Source organism: Lissotriton vulgaris, chromosome 1_1 (genome assembly GCF_964263255.1).
Source record: "Lissotriton vulgaris chromosome 1_1, aLisVul1.2, whole genome shotgun sequence".
NCBI lineage: Eukaryota > Metazoa > Chordata > Amphibia > Caudata > Salamandridae > Lissotriton > Lissotriton vulgaris.
In genome coordinates, this window is record NC_141685.1 from 1,589,657,720 (window position 1) to 1,589,673,509 (window position 15,790).

General features: G+C 50.9%; 1 protein-coding gene across 1 annotated transcript in view; it reads left to right on the forward strand.

Moving 5' to 3' along the window:
* CFAP54 (cilia and flagella associated protein 54) overlaps positions 1–15,790 on the forward strand; it is a 2,285,874-nt gene that overhangs the window by 1,875,834 nt on the left and 394,250 nt on the right. The window contains exon 59 of the mRNA XM_086918163.1: positions 12,567–12,675. Coding sequence (XP_086774289.1) covers positions 12,567–12,675 — 109 coding nt within the window. The remainder of the gene's footprint in view (positions 1–12,566; positions 12,676–15,790) is intronic.

Genomic DNA, 15,790 nt, shown 5'->3' on the forward strand with positions numbered 1-15,790 from the left:
CCTTTCCTTGCCATTGGCAGTGAAACAACCTTAGATCCAACTCTAAGTTCCCATTCTGCTATTTCTCCCTCTCCGCCCTTTCTGCACGCTTCACAAACGAATGTCCTATAATCAAAATCTCCATGACCGCCGCCGTCGGCCCCGCCACCGTACCTGTAAAGACACACAAGTAAGAGAGCGGAAAATCATGCATGACATTCATCCGCCTCTACCCCCCTCATCCTGACATACTTCTTGTAGTAATCCGACTGCCACCGCCCTAAGCCCATGAGGGCCTCCCTACCCCAACCATGCCTCGCCGCCTCTGTCACCGCTCTAATCCGGAATGAGTGCATCCCGAAAGCCGCTGGATCCTCACCCATGAGCCTTAGGGCGTGCCGCAGGACCCACAACAACTGAGCCACCGTCACCCTGCCCTGTTCTTCCCGGCTGAATACTTCCCCCGAAGGAAACCGCCGCTCCCTCGCCAAACGCCGTCCCCATGCCGTCGGACAAAGCATCTGTGACTCCACTGGTCCCATCACCACCCACGTTCCGACTCACCTCGGATCGGTTTTCGAACACCTCAGATGCACCGCAACCTCCCGTGCCCTCAGATCCACCTCCTCCCAGAGGACCCCAGGCCTACCCTTAAGCCCCATCATCTCTGAAACTCTGAAGGCCCCAAAATACATCCACGACATCAGTGTTGCAAACCGTACAGCCTCCCCCTGATCACGACAAACCGCTGGTAAATGTCGCAACAGACCCGCGAGCATGTCTTCCGTAATGGGCCGGCGCTGCCTCACCCGGTCCCCTTCCCCATCCCCCCAGAAGGTGCGTCCCCAGCTCCCCCGCAGACGGTGCATACCCCCACCACAACTAACCCATGAAAGTCACCGCCGACAATTTCGCTCCCATCATCACCTTTGACAAACCCTTATCCATCATGCACAGCATAAATCATACCACCTGCTCCTCCCATTGCCATCGACCACTCTGAGGTACCGCTCCCCCTCGCAAAAACTCAACCCACACCTGCTCATACGCCCGCCATGTAGACACGGCCACCGACGCTCTTACCAGCTGTACAACCCGGTTTCTCCCACCGACCACAACTCCTCTGGCACCTTCGTCTTGCATTCGTCCGCTTCCGTGGCTAGCCCATGGAACCTCTGCCACTGTGAACGAGACAAAGCATCCGCAATGTCATTGTCTGCTCCCGGTACATGACGAGCTTGAAACAAAATGTCATGTTCCTAACAGTGCAACACAAAAACTCTCATCAACTTCAACACCTGTGTCTCCCTGGCCAATTGCCTATTCACCACCTGTACCACTGACATATTGTCCACTTCGAACATCACCCGCTTGTGCGCCAGCTCCTGAGCCCACACGACACCGCCACCACCAGTGGAAAGAGCTCCAAGAATGCGATGCTCCGCCCCCGCCTTGCCAATGCTCCGGCCATTGCTCCGCGCACCACCTGCCCCCCAGTACAATCCGAAATCGCCGACCCCCGCCGCATCCAATGACATAGTGACGTCCCATTGCCAGTCCTCGAGGGGCGCCATGGGCACACTATTGAATCGCCCCAAAAAGGCCCGCCACATACGCAAATCCTTTTTCTTCCCCACCGACAGGTGCAAATGTTGATGCGGCAGGGTCAAGCCAGACAGCGCCAGACCCAACCGTCTGCAAAACGTACTTCCCGCCCGCACCACTAGGCATGCGAAATTTAAATGTCCCAACAGCACCTGTACCCCACGCACCGTCACCTTCCGCTTGGCCAACATGCCATCCACCAATGCCAACATCGTCGCTCCTTTTTCCTCTGGCAGGCGTGCTTCCATAGCCTTCGAGTCAAGCTCAATTCCCAAAAATGGGAGCACTGCACTGGGACCGTGCGTCTTCTCCAGCGCCAAGGGCATAGCCAAATAGCCCATGAGTTCCGTAAATCCATCGAGCTGCTGCTGGCAGTTCTTTGAACCAAGCCGTACCACCAGGAAGAAGTCATCCAGATAGTCCGTCACCGTACTTGAGCCTGTGTGCCAGGAAAAAGCCCACTGCAGAAAGGAACTGAAACACTCGAACAACGCACACAACATAGAGCATCCTATGGGCAAAGCCTTATCCACGAGAATGCCCCCAACAACTGATGATCCTCCGGGTGTACCGGCAGCAGTCTAAAAGCCGACTTGATGTCGCATTTTGCCATGAGAGCGCCCGCTCCTACCGTCGCCACCATCCATGAGTAAGACACCAAGGACAGCTCCGACGAGAAATAGTCATTCACCGACGAGCCCTCCGGCCACGACAAGTGCTGTATTAAATGAAACTGTCCCGGTTCCTTCTTAGGCACCACGCCAATAGGTGATATAATCAAGTCCCAGACCGGTGCCTCTCCAAAAGGGCCCGCCATCCGCCCTTCACGCACTTCCTTAAACAATTTCTCTTGTACCTTCGTTTTGTGTGGCCTCACTGATTTGAGGTTCTCTGCCCACCGTGCGATCCTCAGACCTTCATACCTTAGCCGAAAACCTTCCCGAAAACCCTCGCCTCAACTTGGCCGCATCGTTCGCCCGCGGCTACGCCGCCAGGAAGGGCTACATCCGTTCTAACCTAAATGGCGTACAAGCCTTTTCCCAAAGCCCCCGCACCTCCTTTCCCCCCTCCCCTCCACTTGACTGTGCTCCGCCTGCCGCGGGCTGCTGTCCTTGAACGGTGCCCCGACTCTGCAGCAGCGCACCACTGGGTGTCTCTTCCCGCATTTCGAACACTCATGTCTAAAACTGCAGTATTGCCTGCCGCACGAGCCTTTGTTGAAATCCCAACAGGCTCCCACTGTGGTGGTTGCTGTCCCGTCTCCGTGCACCACCCCTCCTCGGGTGGGGCGCGCTGAAAAGGGGGATGGCGTCAGCGGGAGGCCACTGGCTGTATATATCGTCCTGCCGAACTTCGTTCCCCCCGTAGTCTGTTGATACAGATCCGAATCAATCTCGCCCCAGTTGGCCTCCGGATCCGATGCCAAGCGTGCCTGAAATTCCTCGTCGTAATGAGACCAGGCATATCCCTCATACCTGATCTGTGCCCGCCACACCACATCCATGTACTTAAATAGCGCCACCACCCTCTCCAGGTACATCTCACAGTACACGCTGGTGAAGATCGGGAAAGCCGCTGACCAGTTATCAATCGTCAAGGGCACTTTCTGTCGCCGGGCCAACTCCTGCTCCTCCTCCTTTGACCCCTCTTTGGCTGTTAGCTCCTTGTGAAGGATCTTCAGGATCTCTACATACTCCCCCTTCCAAATCTTTTCCTTAGTCTGCAGCGATACATGTGCCCCCAGTGGCTTCGTAATGCCCATGTAGGGAAGTTTGTGCCCGGTACGTCGCAGCTCTCCTTCCCCCCTTTTCCTCCATCGGTGCCGTCGCCTGATTTCGCCGCCTGGACCTTGGCGTCCCCCAGCCCGCAGCGCTCGCCTCCCCTGGACCCACCCCTGTATCCTTCACATTCCGCCCCTTATTCAGCTGCACCCCCAACTCTCCCGGGGCATCTGTCCCCACTGACGCATCCACTCGCCCTGGAAAGCCCAACCCGCTCCCCGTACCATCCTTACCTGGTGTCAAGGCCGGTGTCCGCACTGGATCCCGCCGCCTAACCAGTGGAGCAGGGGGGGCCGTCACTTTCGAAGATCTGTGTCTGGGGCGATCCTGTAACACACTATGAACAATGTTACACCGTTCCCCCCAGCCCCTGCTCCCCCCTTTCATCCTGAATCTCCTCCTCCTCGGGAGAGTCTTCCTCATAATCCAGCTGCATCATCTCTCCTGGTCCCCCGTCCTGAGCCTCGCCCAGAGCCAGACCCCTGCCTCCTAAATCCCTGTGCTCCACCCTGCTCAAACCAGCCTTCTCCCTACATGTGCTCAGCAAATCCTCCAAATCCACGCTCTCTCTCCTCCCATCCCGGCAATAAACCTCCAGATCAGGTTCCACTATGTCATAGCACTGCCCCCATCCCCCAGCGGCCGCATCGACCCTTCGGGTGGGGCTGGCTGGGACCTACCGCCCCGCCTACCAGTGTGTGCCGTCACATGGCCCTCGATGGAGCGCGACTGCCCGTACAAGGCAGAGCCGGCCCATTCCCTCGGTGGAGTGGAGCCTCATGCTGCTCTCCCGAGCACCTTCTCCAACGATCCTGCCGGGAAAAAGTGGTGGAGTCCGGCATGCTGGGGTAAACGCGTTCCCCCGTCCTGCCTGGTCCCCTCCGCACTCCCCAACCCCCCTTCATCCCCTGTCACCCTCCTGCCGAGTGCCCCCCCCTCCGTGCCGGGTGATCCTCCCATCCCTCCCCCCGACCGCCCCCCTGCCCTGCCCGACCGGCCTCACTCCTCCTTCCCCCCAAACTCCACTCCAAGGGATTCCACTCCCAACGGCCCGCCCCCACCCTCACAGGCCTTGCAACCCTGCCCTGCCCCTGCTGATTCCCCAACACCCCTCTGACTTCCAGATCCACACCGATCCCAACACCACCCTCAGAGGAACCCTCGTCTTTAGACCCTGGACCCTGGCCACAGTTCAGCGACTCCATCGCCAACTTCAGCAGCTCACACGCCCTCGCCTCCACAGACTACATCCTCCTCGGGGACCTGAACTTCCACCTCGTGGACAACAACAACACCAACCTCCACCACCTTAATTGACAACCTCGCCAACCTCGGACTCAGACAGCTTGTCACAACACCCACCCACGTTACGAGCCACACGCTTGACCCCATCTTCCCCGCAATCTCTTACGTCTCCTTCAGCCACACCACCGAGCTCCATTGGACTGGCCATCGCTGCATCCACTTCACCTTCCGGAAACCCACCACGCACCACCGCACCCAACAGATCCCTCACCCCTGCTGGAGCAAAGTCACCGAAGACCAGCTAACCACCACCCTCGCCCGGAGCCGACCCACAGACCCCACCAACCCCGACAGCGCCTCCCGCAACCTCAGACAGTGGATCGACCACTGCGCCAACACTCTCGTCCCGATCAAGAAACCCTCCAACAGACACACAAACAATAAAGCCAGCTGGGTCACGAGGACCTCCAGGCCTCCAAACAAACCTACCGAAAACTAGAGAAGATATGGCACGGGAACAGACACCGGACAGCTATGCAGCACACAAATACCCCACCCGCAAACACCATCACCTCATCAGATCTGCCAAAAGGGCCTCCTTCAAAGACCAACTAGACAACAACGCACAACAGCAAAGAGCTCTTCAACATCGTGAAGGAACTCTCCAACCCCAGTTCCAACACCAACGACATCACAACTTCACAAGACCTGTGCGACTCCCTTGCCACCTTCTTCCTTCGCAAGATCGCAGACATCCACAACAGCTTCAACGCCATGACCGCCTCGACAGCCACTGACACCTCCGACCCCACAGCCTCATCCGCACCGATCCCCTGCTCACCTGGACCAACATACCCGACGATAACACCATCAAAATCATGAACTCCATGCACTCCGGTTCTCTGTCACACCCATACCCACACCACATCTTCAACAAAGCTAGCGCCACCATCGCACCCCATCTCCGCAAGACCATCAGCATCTCCTTCGAGACAGCGACCTTCCCGGAGAACTGGAAGCACGCCGAGATCAATGCCTTACAAAAAAAAACAAGGCTGACCCTAAGGACTTCAAGAATTTCCGACCCATCGCCCTACTCCAGTTCCCGGAGAAGGTCATCAAGAAGACCATCAGCAGACAACTGACCCACTACCTTGAGGAGAACAGCACCCTGGACCCGTCCCAGTCCGGGAACCACAGCACCGAAACTGTCCTCATTGCCTCCACTGATGACATCAGGGCCCTGCTAGACAAAGGCGAAACCGCGGCCCTCATCCTCCCGGACCTGTCAGCCGCCTTCGACACTGTCTGCTACCACACCCTACACACACGCCTCCACAACGCTGGGATCCAAGACAAGGCTCTGGAATGGACCTCCTCCTTAGTCTCTGGCAGAACCCAGAGCGTCCCCCTCCCCCTTTCAGCTCCGAAGCCACCGAGATCCTCTGCGGCGTACCCCATGACATTGTTCAACATCTACACGGTACCACTCGCCCACGTCGCCCGACTGCATGAACTAAATATCATCTCCTACGCCGACGACACCCAGCTGATCCTCTCCCTCACCAAGGACCCACTCACCGCCAAAACCAATCTCCACAAAGGAATGAAAGCCGTCACCGAGTGGATGAAGAACAGCCATCTGAAGCTGAACTCGGACAAGACAGAAGTCCTTATCCTCGGTGTAGGAGAGTAGGGTCTGCTATCCTATGGTCACCCCAAATTTTTGCTTTTTGCTTCACTGGTTTATGACTTAATGTGGCTGTGGGCCTGCTAATCAGACCCACAGCCTGCTGTTCTCTCTCTAAATTACTGCCAATGCACTTTAGGTGTATTACGAATTGGAACTGGTTCACCTTATTGGCCCCTGTAACAGTGTACCCTAGGTACCCAGGGCATAGGTGTTTCCAAGGCCTACCAGGGGCTGCAGCATGTATTGTGCCACCCCTGGCCTGGCCTCCATATTTGACACAACTGGCTGATCACTCAGCTGGGGTAAGTTGGTGTAATCACCTCTTACTTAGATATAGTATCCCTATATCTAACCTTAAACTGGACACATATGTTCCTATCAGCCACTCCTATGGAAGGCCTCTTCAATCCTGAAGGCAGAGTGCTTGGAAATATGTGAGATGGTGCTCTAGCATGAGCTGAGCCTGTCTGCAGCTGTCGGGAACCACTCCCTAAGCTGTTCTGGGATATTGCCATACCATATACTCTTAAGTGCATTATAATCCTCGCGGTTATTTGCTATCTTTGGTTTGGCTTTATCAAAACATGTTGAGTAAGGTGTCATACGAATTGGAATACTATCCCCTCGACAGTTCTGTCGACGGGGATAGCATTCCACCCTTCTAGAGGGACACGACATGTGTGTAGCCTTAACCCCGGTTAAAGTTAACCAGAGCCTCAGCATCACAAAATGGATGCTGCCACCACAGACACGAGTCTGACCTCCTGCTGCTGGGAGTCCTTCCAGCGAGGGAGGCTTGGACAAAGGGTTTCCTGCCTTGGGAGTTGCGAGCACCACCCCAGACAGGGTTTTGTGTATTGGGTAGGACAGGGTTGAATAGATTGAGACATGCCCGGGGCACACAAGGTGTCCCCGTGCATAAGCCAGTCCAAACCGTTCCTGGGACTTTCCAGACCCAGGCCTGGCGAGGAGCTGGACAAAGGAAAGGGGGTGTAACCGCCCCCCTTCCTGGTTCCTCCCAGAGGAGGGACCTAGTAGGTGATCCACCCCTCAGATTGGGAATAAGAGTGGGAGCAGTGCCATTGCACAGCAGATCATCCTGAAATCAACTTTAAACAAGAAGAAGACTGGACTTCGACATTCTGCTGCACAGAAGACTGAAGAGAATCTCCCTTGTGGCCTAGGAGTGGCCACCCTGTGAACACAGGCACCAACCAGCAACTCGACGTCTGCTTTGCCGCCGCCTCCCGCCGGAGCCCGAGCCCAGAGCCTGACAAGACCCAGACTCCCAGACTCCCAGACCTCTCACAGCCCGATCCACAGTCCCTGCAAAGAAGGGACCCGTGGAGGCACCGAGTGACGTGGGACCGGACCTCTTGGAAGACACTCGAAAAGCTGACTGCGCAGCAACCGAGGCATCCTCGATGTTGTGCTTTGGGGACTGAGAACCCCCACCACCGAGTAGCCCTTGCACCGAAGAAGAGCCCTCCAGCATCTCCATGATCTGCGTGGGGCCCTTTTGCATTGTGCCACTCGACGCGCCATCCCAGCAACTAGCCACGTGGTCAGCGGCCATCTTGGCAACAAAACCGACAAACTACACTGCGGGTCTGGTTGCTCCAGACTTGCCCAAGCTCCTGTGAAAAGGAGCACTCGCTCTGACCTTGCTGGTCCGAGTGTTAAGCCTTTTTTGACTCCTGCCTGGCTTGCATTAGCCAAGGCCTGTTTGCTCCGATCAAGTTGCTGACACCACCAACAGCGAGAAGCCTGCGTGGGACAGCTCGTGACTGACTCCTGGACGTCCTCGACCCCCGGTGTCCACGTGGCTGCAGAGAGAAGCTACACCTCGAAGCCTGTTTGCACCCAACATCGCCTGGTTCCAATCTGGTTCCACGGTAGTCACTGGCTAGTGACTTTGAACATTGTCCCCTCTGCTTTCAGGTCTTCACCACTTCAGATCCACCTTTGGATCCACCGGAACTCTTCACATCGAGCCGCCTGCAGCATCTTCAGCTCCAAGCACCATCGACCCTCGTGACGAAACCCGACACTACTTCGACCCTGTGCACCCGCTTCCTGTGGGTGAGGTAACTCAGCTCCGCCGGTGTTCCTACACTGGTACACATCTCAAGGGCCTGTGTCTTAAGTTTCAGCGTTCTAGGTCACTCGGAAGGTTCCGAACTAACTAACTTTGTACTTTTTACGCACCATAGACTTTACATTGGAAAGTGTGTGCACTTTAGACACTGCACCCGATTCCCGCGTGCCTTTCCCGACTTAGTCACTGCTAGTCTCGAATAGCTCCAGCAATTCCCAAGGCCCTCGGCCTGTTTCCGTTCTGATTGGTATCTCTTATACCACTTTCTTAGTATATGGTTTAGGTGGCCCCTAGGGCTCATCCATATTGTGCAACTTTTGTGTATTTTAAACTGTCTTGTGATTTAACGCTTGTGCTTCTGTGCTCATAAAGAGTCCAGGGGATTTTGTAGTTAATAAATCTATATATATTTTCAATATATATATCTGTGTGGTGTCCCTTTCATTTGGTATTCAAGGGGGTTGTGTGTGGTAATACAGCTGGCTTCACATGCCTTTCAGAGTTTAGCCTAAGACTGCTTGTCCACGTTACCACTAGGATAACTGGTCTATAAGGTTGACTTACAACCAATCATCATAAGGGTTGCTTGGCATGGTACAAAGTGATCACTAGAATTAGTGAGCATTATATACCAGGCCAACTTCTCACACTCGGCTCCACCCCCTCGGCCTGGGACAACTCCTGGTGGCCAACCGCACTGGGAACAGCACCAACACCCACCGACCACGCACGCAACCTGGGGATCATCCTCGACTTCAACACCCTCCGCATGCTCTGCAAGATCTGCAGGTGGATCCCCACTGAAACAAGAAGATCGGTCACCCAGGCCCTGATCAGCAGCAGATTGGACTACGGAAACGCCCTATATGTAGGCATGGGCGGAAAATCCGTTCCGCTCGCGGATTTTGCGGATTTTCGGGAAATCCGCAATCCGCGAGCAGCGGATTTTGCTCGCACTGCTCGCACTGTTCGCGTGAGTTCGCGCCCCGCGAATAAGTGCGAAATTGCAGAAATACGATTTTAGCAAAACTGAAAGTAACTACTTACCAGGTTCAAAAGTTCAGGCTCATCATTAGTAGCCATTTCCTGTAGTGCTTCCTGAGGGGCCCCTCCAGAGTTCAGTTGCCAGTTGCAACTATTATGTGACCCTGCTCTGAACCTCAGAATAGTTACACATATGCCACAAAGGTCCTGAATTACAGCTAAGGGAGACAAGCAGGAGCCAGGCTGGAAGTTCAAATCCATTAATCAGCCCCTAATTCATTATTGTCAGTTGGGGCAGGGCAGGTGTTGTAACTAATTTTGCAACAATGAAAGCACTTAGCAAGTGCAAAAGATCACTAATCAGGGCGCACTAAGGAAGCAGGTGCCAGCTAAAAAAATATTCTGTGACACATTAATCAGCCCCAAATTAATTCAGGTCACTTGAGGCAGGGAAGGTGTGCTTTGCTTTGCCAAAAATAATGTACACTGGACAACCAGAGGGTGTGGTGATGAAACAGAGGGTGGCATGGGTGGGCCAGAGGGTGGCATGAGTAGTCAGAGAGTGGCAGTGGTGACAGAGAGTGGCAGTGATGAAGAAGAGTGTCCCAAACAGGTTGGACACGTAGAAACAACAAGTTCGCAAAACTTGCGACCCGACAGGTAAGTTCGCAAATTGCGAAATTGTAAAAACCCTCGCGAACTGGCAGAAACACGGGCGAACACAAAAAAAAAAAAAAATCCGCAAATTCGCGGGAATTCGCGGATTTTGCGGATTGCGAGTTTGCAAATCCGCAAATTCGCGGATTGCCAATCCGCAAAATCCGCTCATGCTTACCTATATGCAGGAGTCTTGGCCAAACTCCTGAAACGACTACAACACATACAGAACGCCTCTGCACACCTGATCCTTGACATTCCTCGCCTCAGCCACATCACACCCCAACTGAGAGACGTGCACTGGAGCTCCTCACCCATGCACACAAAGCACTCTACAACACCGGACAGGCATACCTCAACAGACGACTCAGCTTCCACACGCCCATCCGCCAGGTCCGCTCCGCCGACCTTGCTCTCGCCACCGTCCCCCGCATCCAAAGAGCGACCTCTGGCAGCAGATCGTTCTCCCACCTCGCCACCAGAACTTGGAACATCCTCCGCATCCTCATACGGCAGACCCAGGAATTTTAACCTTCAGGAGACTACTCAAGACCTGGCTATTCGAGCTGTAGCAGAATCCCCTCCTCCAGCACTTTGAGACCCTCACGGGTGAGTAGTACGCTTTACAAATGTTCTGATTGATTGATTCATTCATTCTCAAGGACCTCAGAGTCCAACATCTCAGTGAATATATGCACATATTCCAATCACTAATTCTTCAGAGAAGAAGCATCATTTTTTCTAACCCTAGCTCTCAGCTGAGAAAGGGTGTTGGTCGGGAGCAAGCGGTGAAGCAGAGAAGGCCAGGGTACCAATTAAACTCTTGCCAGTAGGGCTAATGGAGGGAAATAGCCCTATCTGCCAGTTAGGTATAGGGCTTCCAAAAAGTATTATTATTATTGCCAATGAAAGGCCAAAAGGTACAAAATTCAAGGGAAAGGAACCGCTATGAAGCGCTTATAAAATGGGCTGCCTTAAGGGCCAGTAACGGCCGACTCACTGCCTGCTGCCACCCTCCGTTATTCAGTTGCGGCAATGCAGGGCGCACAACGAAATTCGTTTTATTCATTTAATTGTTTACTTACCTACAATCATCCACATTCCGGTTGTTACTACCTCCCACCCTGCCCCTCCCCTGCCTCGTCTTTCCGCCCCACAGAACTCCCTCCACGGGCCGCAACTGCCGTTATTCAGCCCAGGGCAAAGGCTTCACACAGCGCATCGAGATGGGAGCCTGTGAACACGAGCTTACGCTAGTGCAGGCTCCCGAGAGGAACGCACCAGCCCGGGCTGACTCGTGACGTATGCCTCGCTCTCTGAGGGGGGTGAAAAGGACGTCTCTGCCTGGAGTTCAAAGCGCAATTCCACGGGCACCAGCTTGTTACCGAGCACGTTACTGCTCGGGCACGAAGCAGATCGCGCGAAAGCAAAAGTCTAAACTTGCCAGAAAAAACACAAAGCCTAAGGCTCTAGCAGCGCAACACGCACTGCTGGAGCCAAGGAAGATTTGAAAGTCGCGCTAGAACAACGTCGCACGCGCACACTTGTACAACCAAAAAATACAAAGCACAATAAATCAGAAAGCCATTAAAATACAAATAAATAGATAATTTGAATACAGGTACACGATAACCATGTACATTTGAGCAAATTAGCAAGGCACATATCTTGACTGCAGAGCAGCAAGGAAAGAGTCTGTCAGGATGGTGCCTTGTTACTTTGTATACTTTTGGACTGTGTTTATTGGTTGATATTTGAGGCGTGGTTCAAAGCCTTATGGGATATGTAGTATGTTATATGTTTTTTCTACTTTTACTGTGTTCTCATTGGCTGCTGTTTGGTTTAGTCAAGAAATAGAGAAGCATAATCTGAGCCTCCGGTCCTGCCATAGAATCGATGTTCAGCATTGAGCCTCATGAGGCAGAGGTTAATTCAACATGTAACAAGTAATAATGTTCAACATGTACACGTGCAGTGATTATCTGTCATCATTATTGTGCAATCACGTGCAGTGATTATCTGCCATCATTATTGTGCAATACACATCCCCTCCACAGAGCTTCCGTAAATATTGTGTGATTTCATAGTACCCCCTCATCCAGTGTACTTAGCGGGGGCATGGCCGTTTTTCCCAGAATAAATAGAATTGGGTAGACCACACATCCCTTTAATTGTTCTTATCAAAGTACCATATTTTAATTTGCTTCCAGGTAAGCAGATATTTTGTTGCTCTTCACAGGCGGTCCTTTTTCCCTCTGGTAAAGAAAAATAAAAAAATTGTAGCCAAAGTAACACGATGCTAAGGTCAAGATGCAGCATGGGAGTCTACTGGGCAACCACAAGGCCATCGTCCTTGTGCCTTCACAGCAAGGCAATGTTGTAGCTGTTTACTCATTCGCATTTCCACATAGAGTATCATTTATATCAGATATTTCAGTAGGCATATGGTGCACCGTTTTTCACAGTCACAGATGTATGTACTTAACCTATTTTTAAGAGTTTTCTTCACTTTTCAATTTTTTAGCCAACGTTGAAAGCCGGTTATTAAGGGCAGGTTGTCCAGAAATGTTAACCGCGTTTGAGACCTTTGGGAATGCTATTGAAATTAGTCGGAGAAATTATCAACATTTTGGGTAAGACGGCAAACTTTTGTGTTAATGCCAGCATGCTTAAAGCTGCGCCTTTGTTAATTCGTATTGTTTTATATGACATTTTTGCAGAGTCAGGAATTTCCTCCATTTGTATGGTCAGATGTGATCGTTTTTTCCGTATATTTGTATAACAATTTATGTTTTATCTTGCAGTCTTATAGATAAGAATAATACACAATTGTTGCCATTATAACAGAGCTTTCCATTGTAGCAACCCCACATCTACCGTACATGTAGTCGACAGTCAAGATATAACTCAAATGTCATTTTATATGCACTCGCCTTACAGATCTCGGTAATATTCTAGGGGCATATTACCACGCAATAGCGCGCTATTGCTTGGTTAGAGACAAAAATTTACCGCTGAGCTGCGGCGATTTTTACCGCAAATAAACCTTGGTATTACCAAGGTTTATCGCAAATGCGAAAAAAATTGGCGCAATGCATGAATATCGCTGAAAAGTCCGCGATATTCATGCATTACCGGGCTAATGTTCTTAGCCATGTTATCCACCTCCCATTGGATAACATGGCTTAGAACTGCTCAGGGCAGGTGTTAGCTTTTGGAGATATTCGTGCTTAGCACGAATATCTCCAAAAGTTGGTAATAGGAGATAGCGATGTTAGCGACTGTTTTCAGTCGCTAACATCTTGGCACGCCCACTTTGCATGTCATTAGTGATAAATATCACTGACATGCAAAGTAGGGCCCAAGATGGTCGCTATCTCCTACTAGCTGTCGCTAACTGGTGTTAGCGACAGCTAGGTAACAGGGAGATAATTTTATCTCCGCTTTCTTGGCTTTTAAAGCCAAAAAAGCGGAGATAAACCCCCTTGATAAAATGCCCCCTAGTGTTTTTTTGTCACACACAGATTGGAAATATTGTGAAGCAATCCGAGGGTATGTAGGTTAAGGCTAGTAACGTTAGTGATTTCGACTAACTAGCCTTTCAGAAACAGAACACAGCTTTAATAAACATTTAGCCAAAACGATATGGGAAATGCCCAAGAAGCACTTGAAAAAAGGGGAATTGATGAGGACATGGACACAGTAAGAAGTGCACTTTACTTGGGTTAAAATGAACGGTGTTTTCCTACAGAGTTCGAGGGATGGATATATTTTCGGACAATGCCCAAAAATGTGTCCGTACAAAAAGGTTGTATACAAAAAAGTTGTATTAAAAATAATTAATGAACTTTTTTCGATGTCTAAAATTTCACAGAAAAAAAGTTGTGAAAATCTTCATATTTGAATTTTCTTTTTTAGGCTTCACCTGCAGAGAGCTTTAGTCACCACAGCACACCACACAACATACACAACACAAACAATACTATACATGCATACATATAAAAAAGTGGCTTTTGGACATTCCCTTTCAGAGATTTGCTACTTTGGTCAATTGGTTTTCAGCAGTCGCTTTAGGGGTTGTCAACTCACTGATTTAGACTACTTAAAAAACATAATCCACACATGCATTGTTGTTTAGTTATTATTTTTATACTGATGACTACCTACCCCACTTCTCAGTTGTTACTGCGTCTCCTACTCCTCCATTGCCCCAACCCACAACACTGCCACTGGAAACCTTCTTCTTCACTGCTGAGCTTCAGGAAGAAAGAAGAAAGACTGCTGCTGCTTAACTCCCTTTGGACTTCAGAAAGAGGACTGTACCTACTGTAACCTGTGGAGAAAACCCCCCCAAGGGCTGGACCTGCTCCCACTTGAACCCAGAGCAGAAGAGTGGGCTCCAAAGGCTAGTTGGCTAGCCTCCTGTTCAAATGCAGGCACATAAAAGCTGCAAGAAGCCCCCCCTCGTGAAGAGGCCAGCTGACCAGTTCCAGCTTGACTTGCCCTGAACCCTGCTAGTGGCTTCCCCTGGACTGTGTCCTGACCTTCAAGGGATGCCCCTAAGGTCTTGGGGCCTTTGCATACATATCAGAGTGTACTCCTCCTGAATAACCCTAAAAGCTGAGACTTAAAAACTTTTCCGAGGATTTTTGCCAAAAGAGCCAAAGTCTACTACTGGACTGCAGCCTCCAACATTGCACTGCCGGTGGGATTGAACTTGCTTGATTGCCCTGCTGAAAGGATCCTGACTTTCAAAAGTGTTTTTGAGTCTGAAGTTAGAAATCTTAACAAGGCGAAGGCGCCAAAAGTATCTGGCCAGCAAGGGACCTTCCCTAGGAGCACATTTCAAATTTCTCCCTCCCTGCACTTTCCTGCTAAAAGACATCGGATTTACCGGGACTTTGTTTGATAACTTTCCGGCCTAATGGAAACTATTTCTGATACAGTCTTCTGCCTTTTCCTGCTGAGAATTTTTGACTTCCTTTCCAATTCAGAAGATAAAACTTTCCAATGGACCTGCTCCCTGTATCCGACCACGCTCCATCATGGTTGGCCTTAGCGTTTGATTTTGACCCGGTCTAGCATGATCATATATCTCAGTTGGCGCATAGTGCTTTTTGACAGTAGAAACATATAGTTCCTTTAAAAATTGTATCCCTGGTTCCATACATCAGATTTATGTTGTTATAGTGTCTATTTGCTCATTAACATGCTCTCTATTTTTATAAATTGGAGTGGGATTTTTATTGTGTCATCCTTTCTACTTTTTAACTGTTTTGGTACTGATAAATATTTTACTCCTTTCTCCTAAATTACACCTGCCCGCTCCAAGCTGAGCTAGGCTTAAATTATTGAGACCTAACTGGTCCCAGAAAGGAACAGTGTCATTATTACTTGAAGATGAAGAGGACTTCCACTGCCTCCAACTAATAATTCACTTTCTGACAGTACTGCAGCCATAATAAATAAATGTAAGAGTCTAGCAAAGAGAGTGAAGATGAGGGGGAAACATGAGAAGAAGGTAAGAATCCGAGGATTGATGTGCTTCATTGGGTGCAAAGCAGGGGCAGATAAGAGGGCATTGCGTTGAATTACTTTGTCACTTTAATCTGAAGGAATGCAGTGTGAAGAAAGAGGATGCATCTAAATGAATGGTATGTAGAGCAAAAGGGAAAAAGTGAGGGAAAACGAAGTGAGTGGGGTAGTGTATGAGCCACAGTGTCAAAGGGGGCTTCACAACAACGGAGT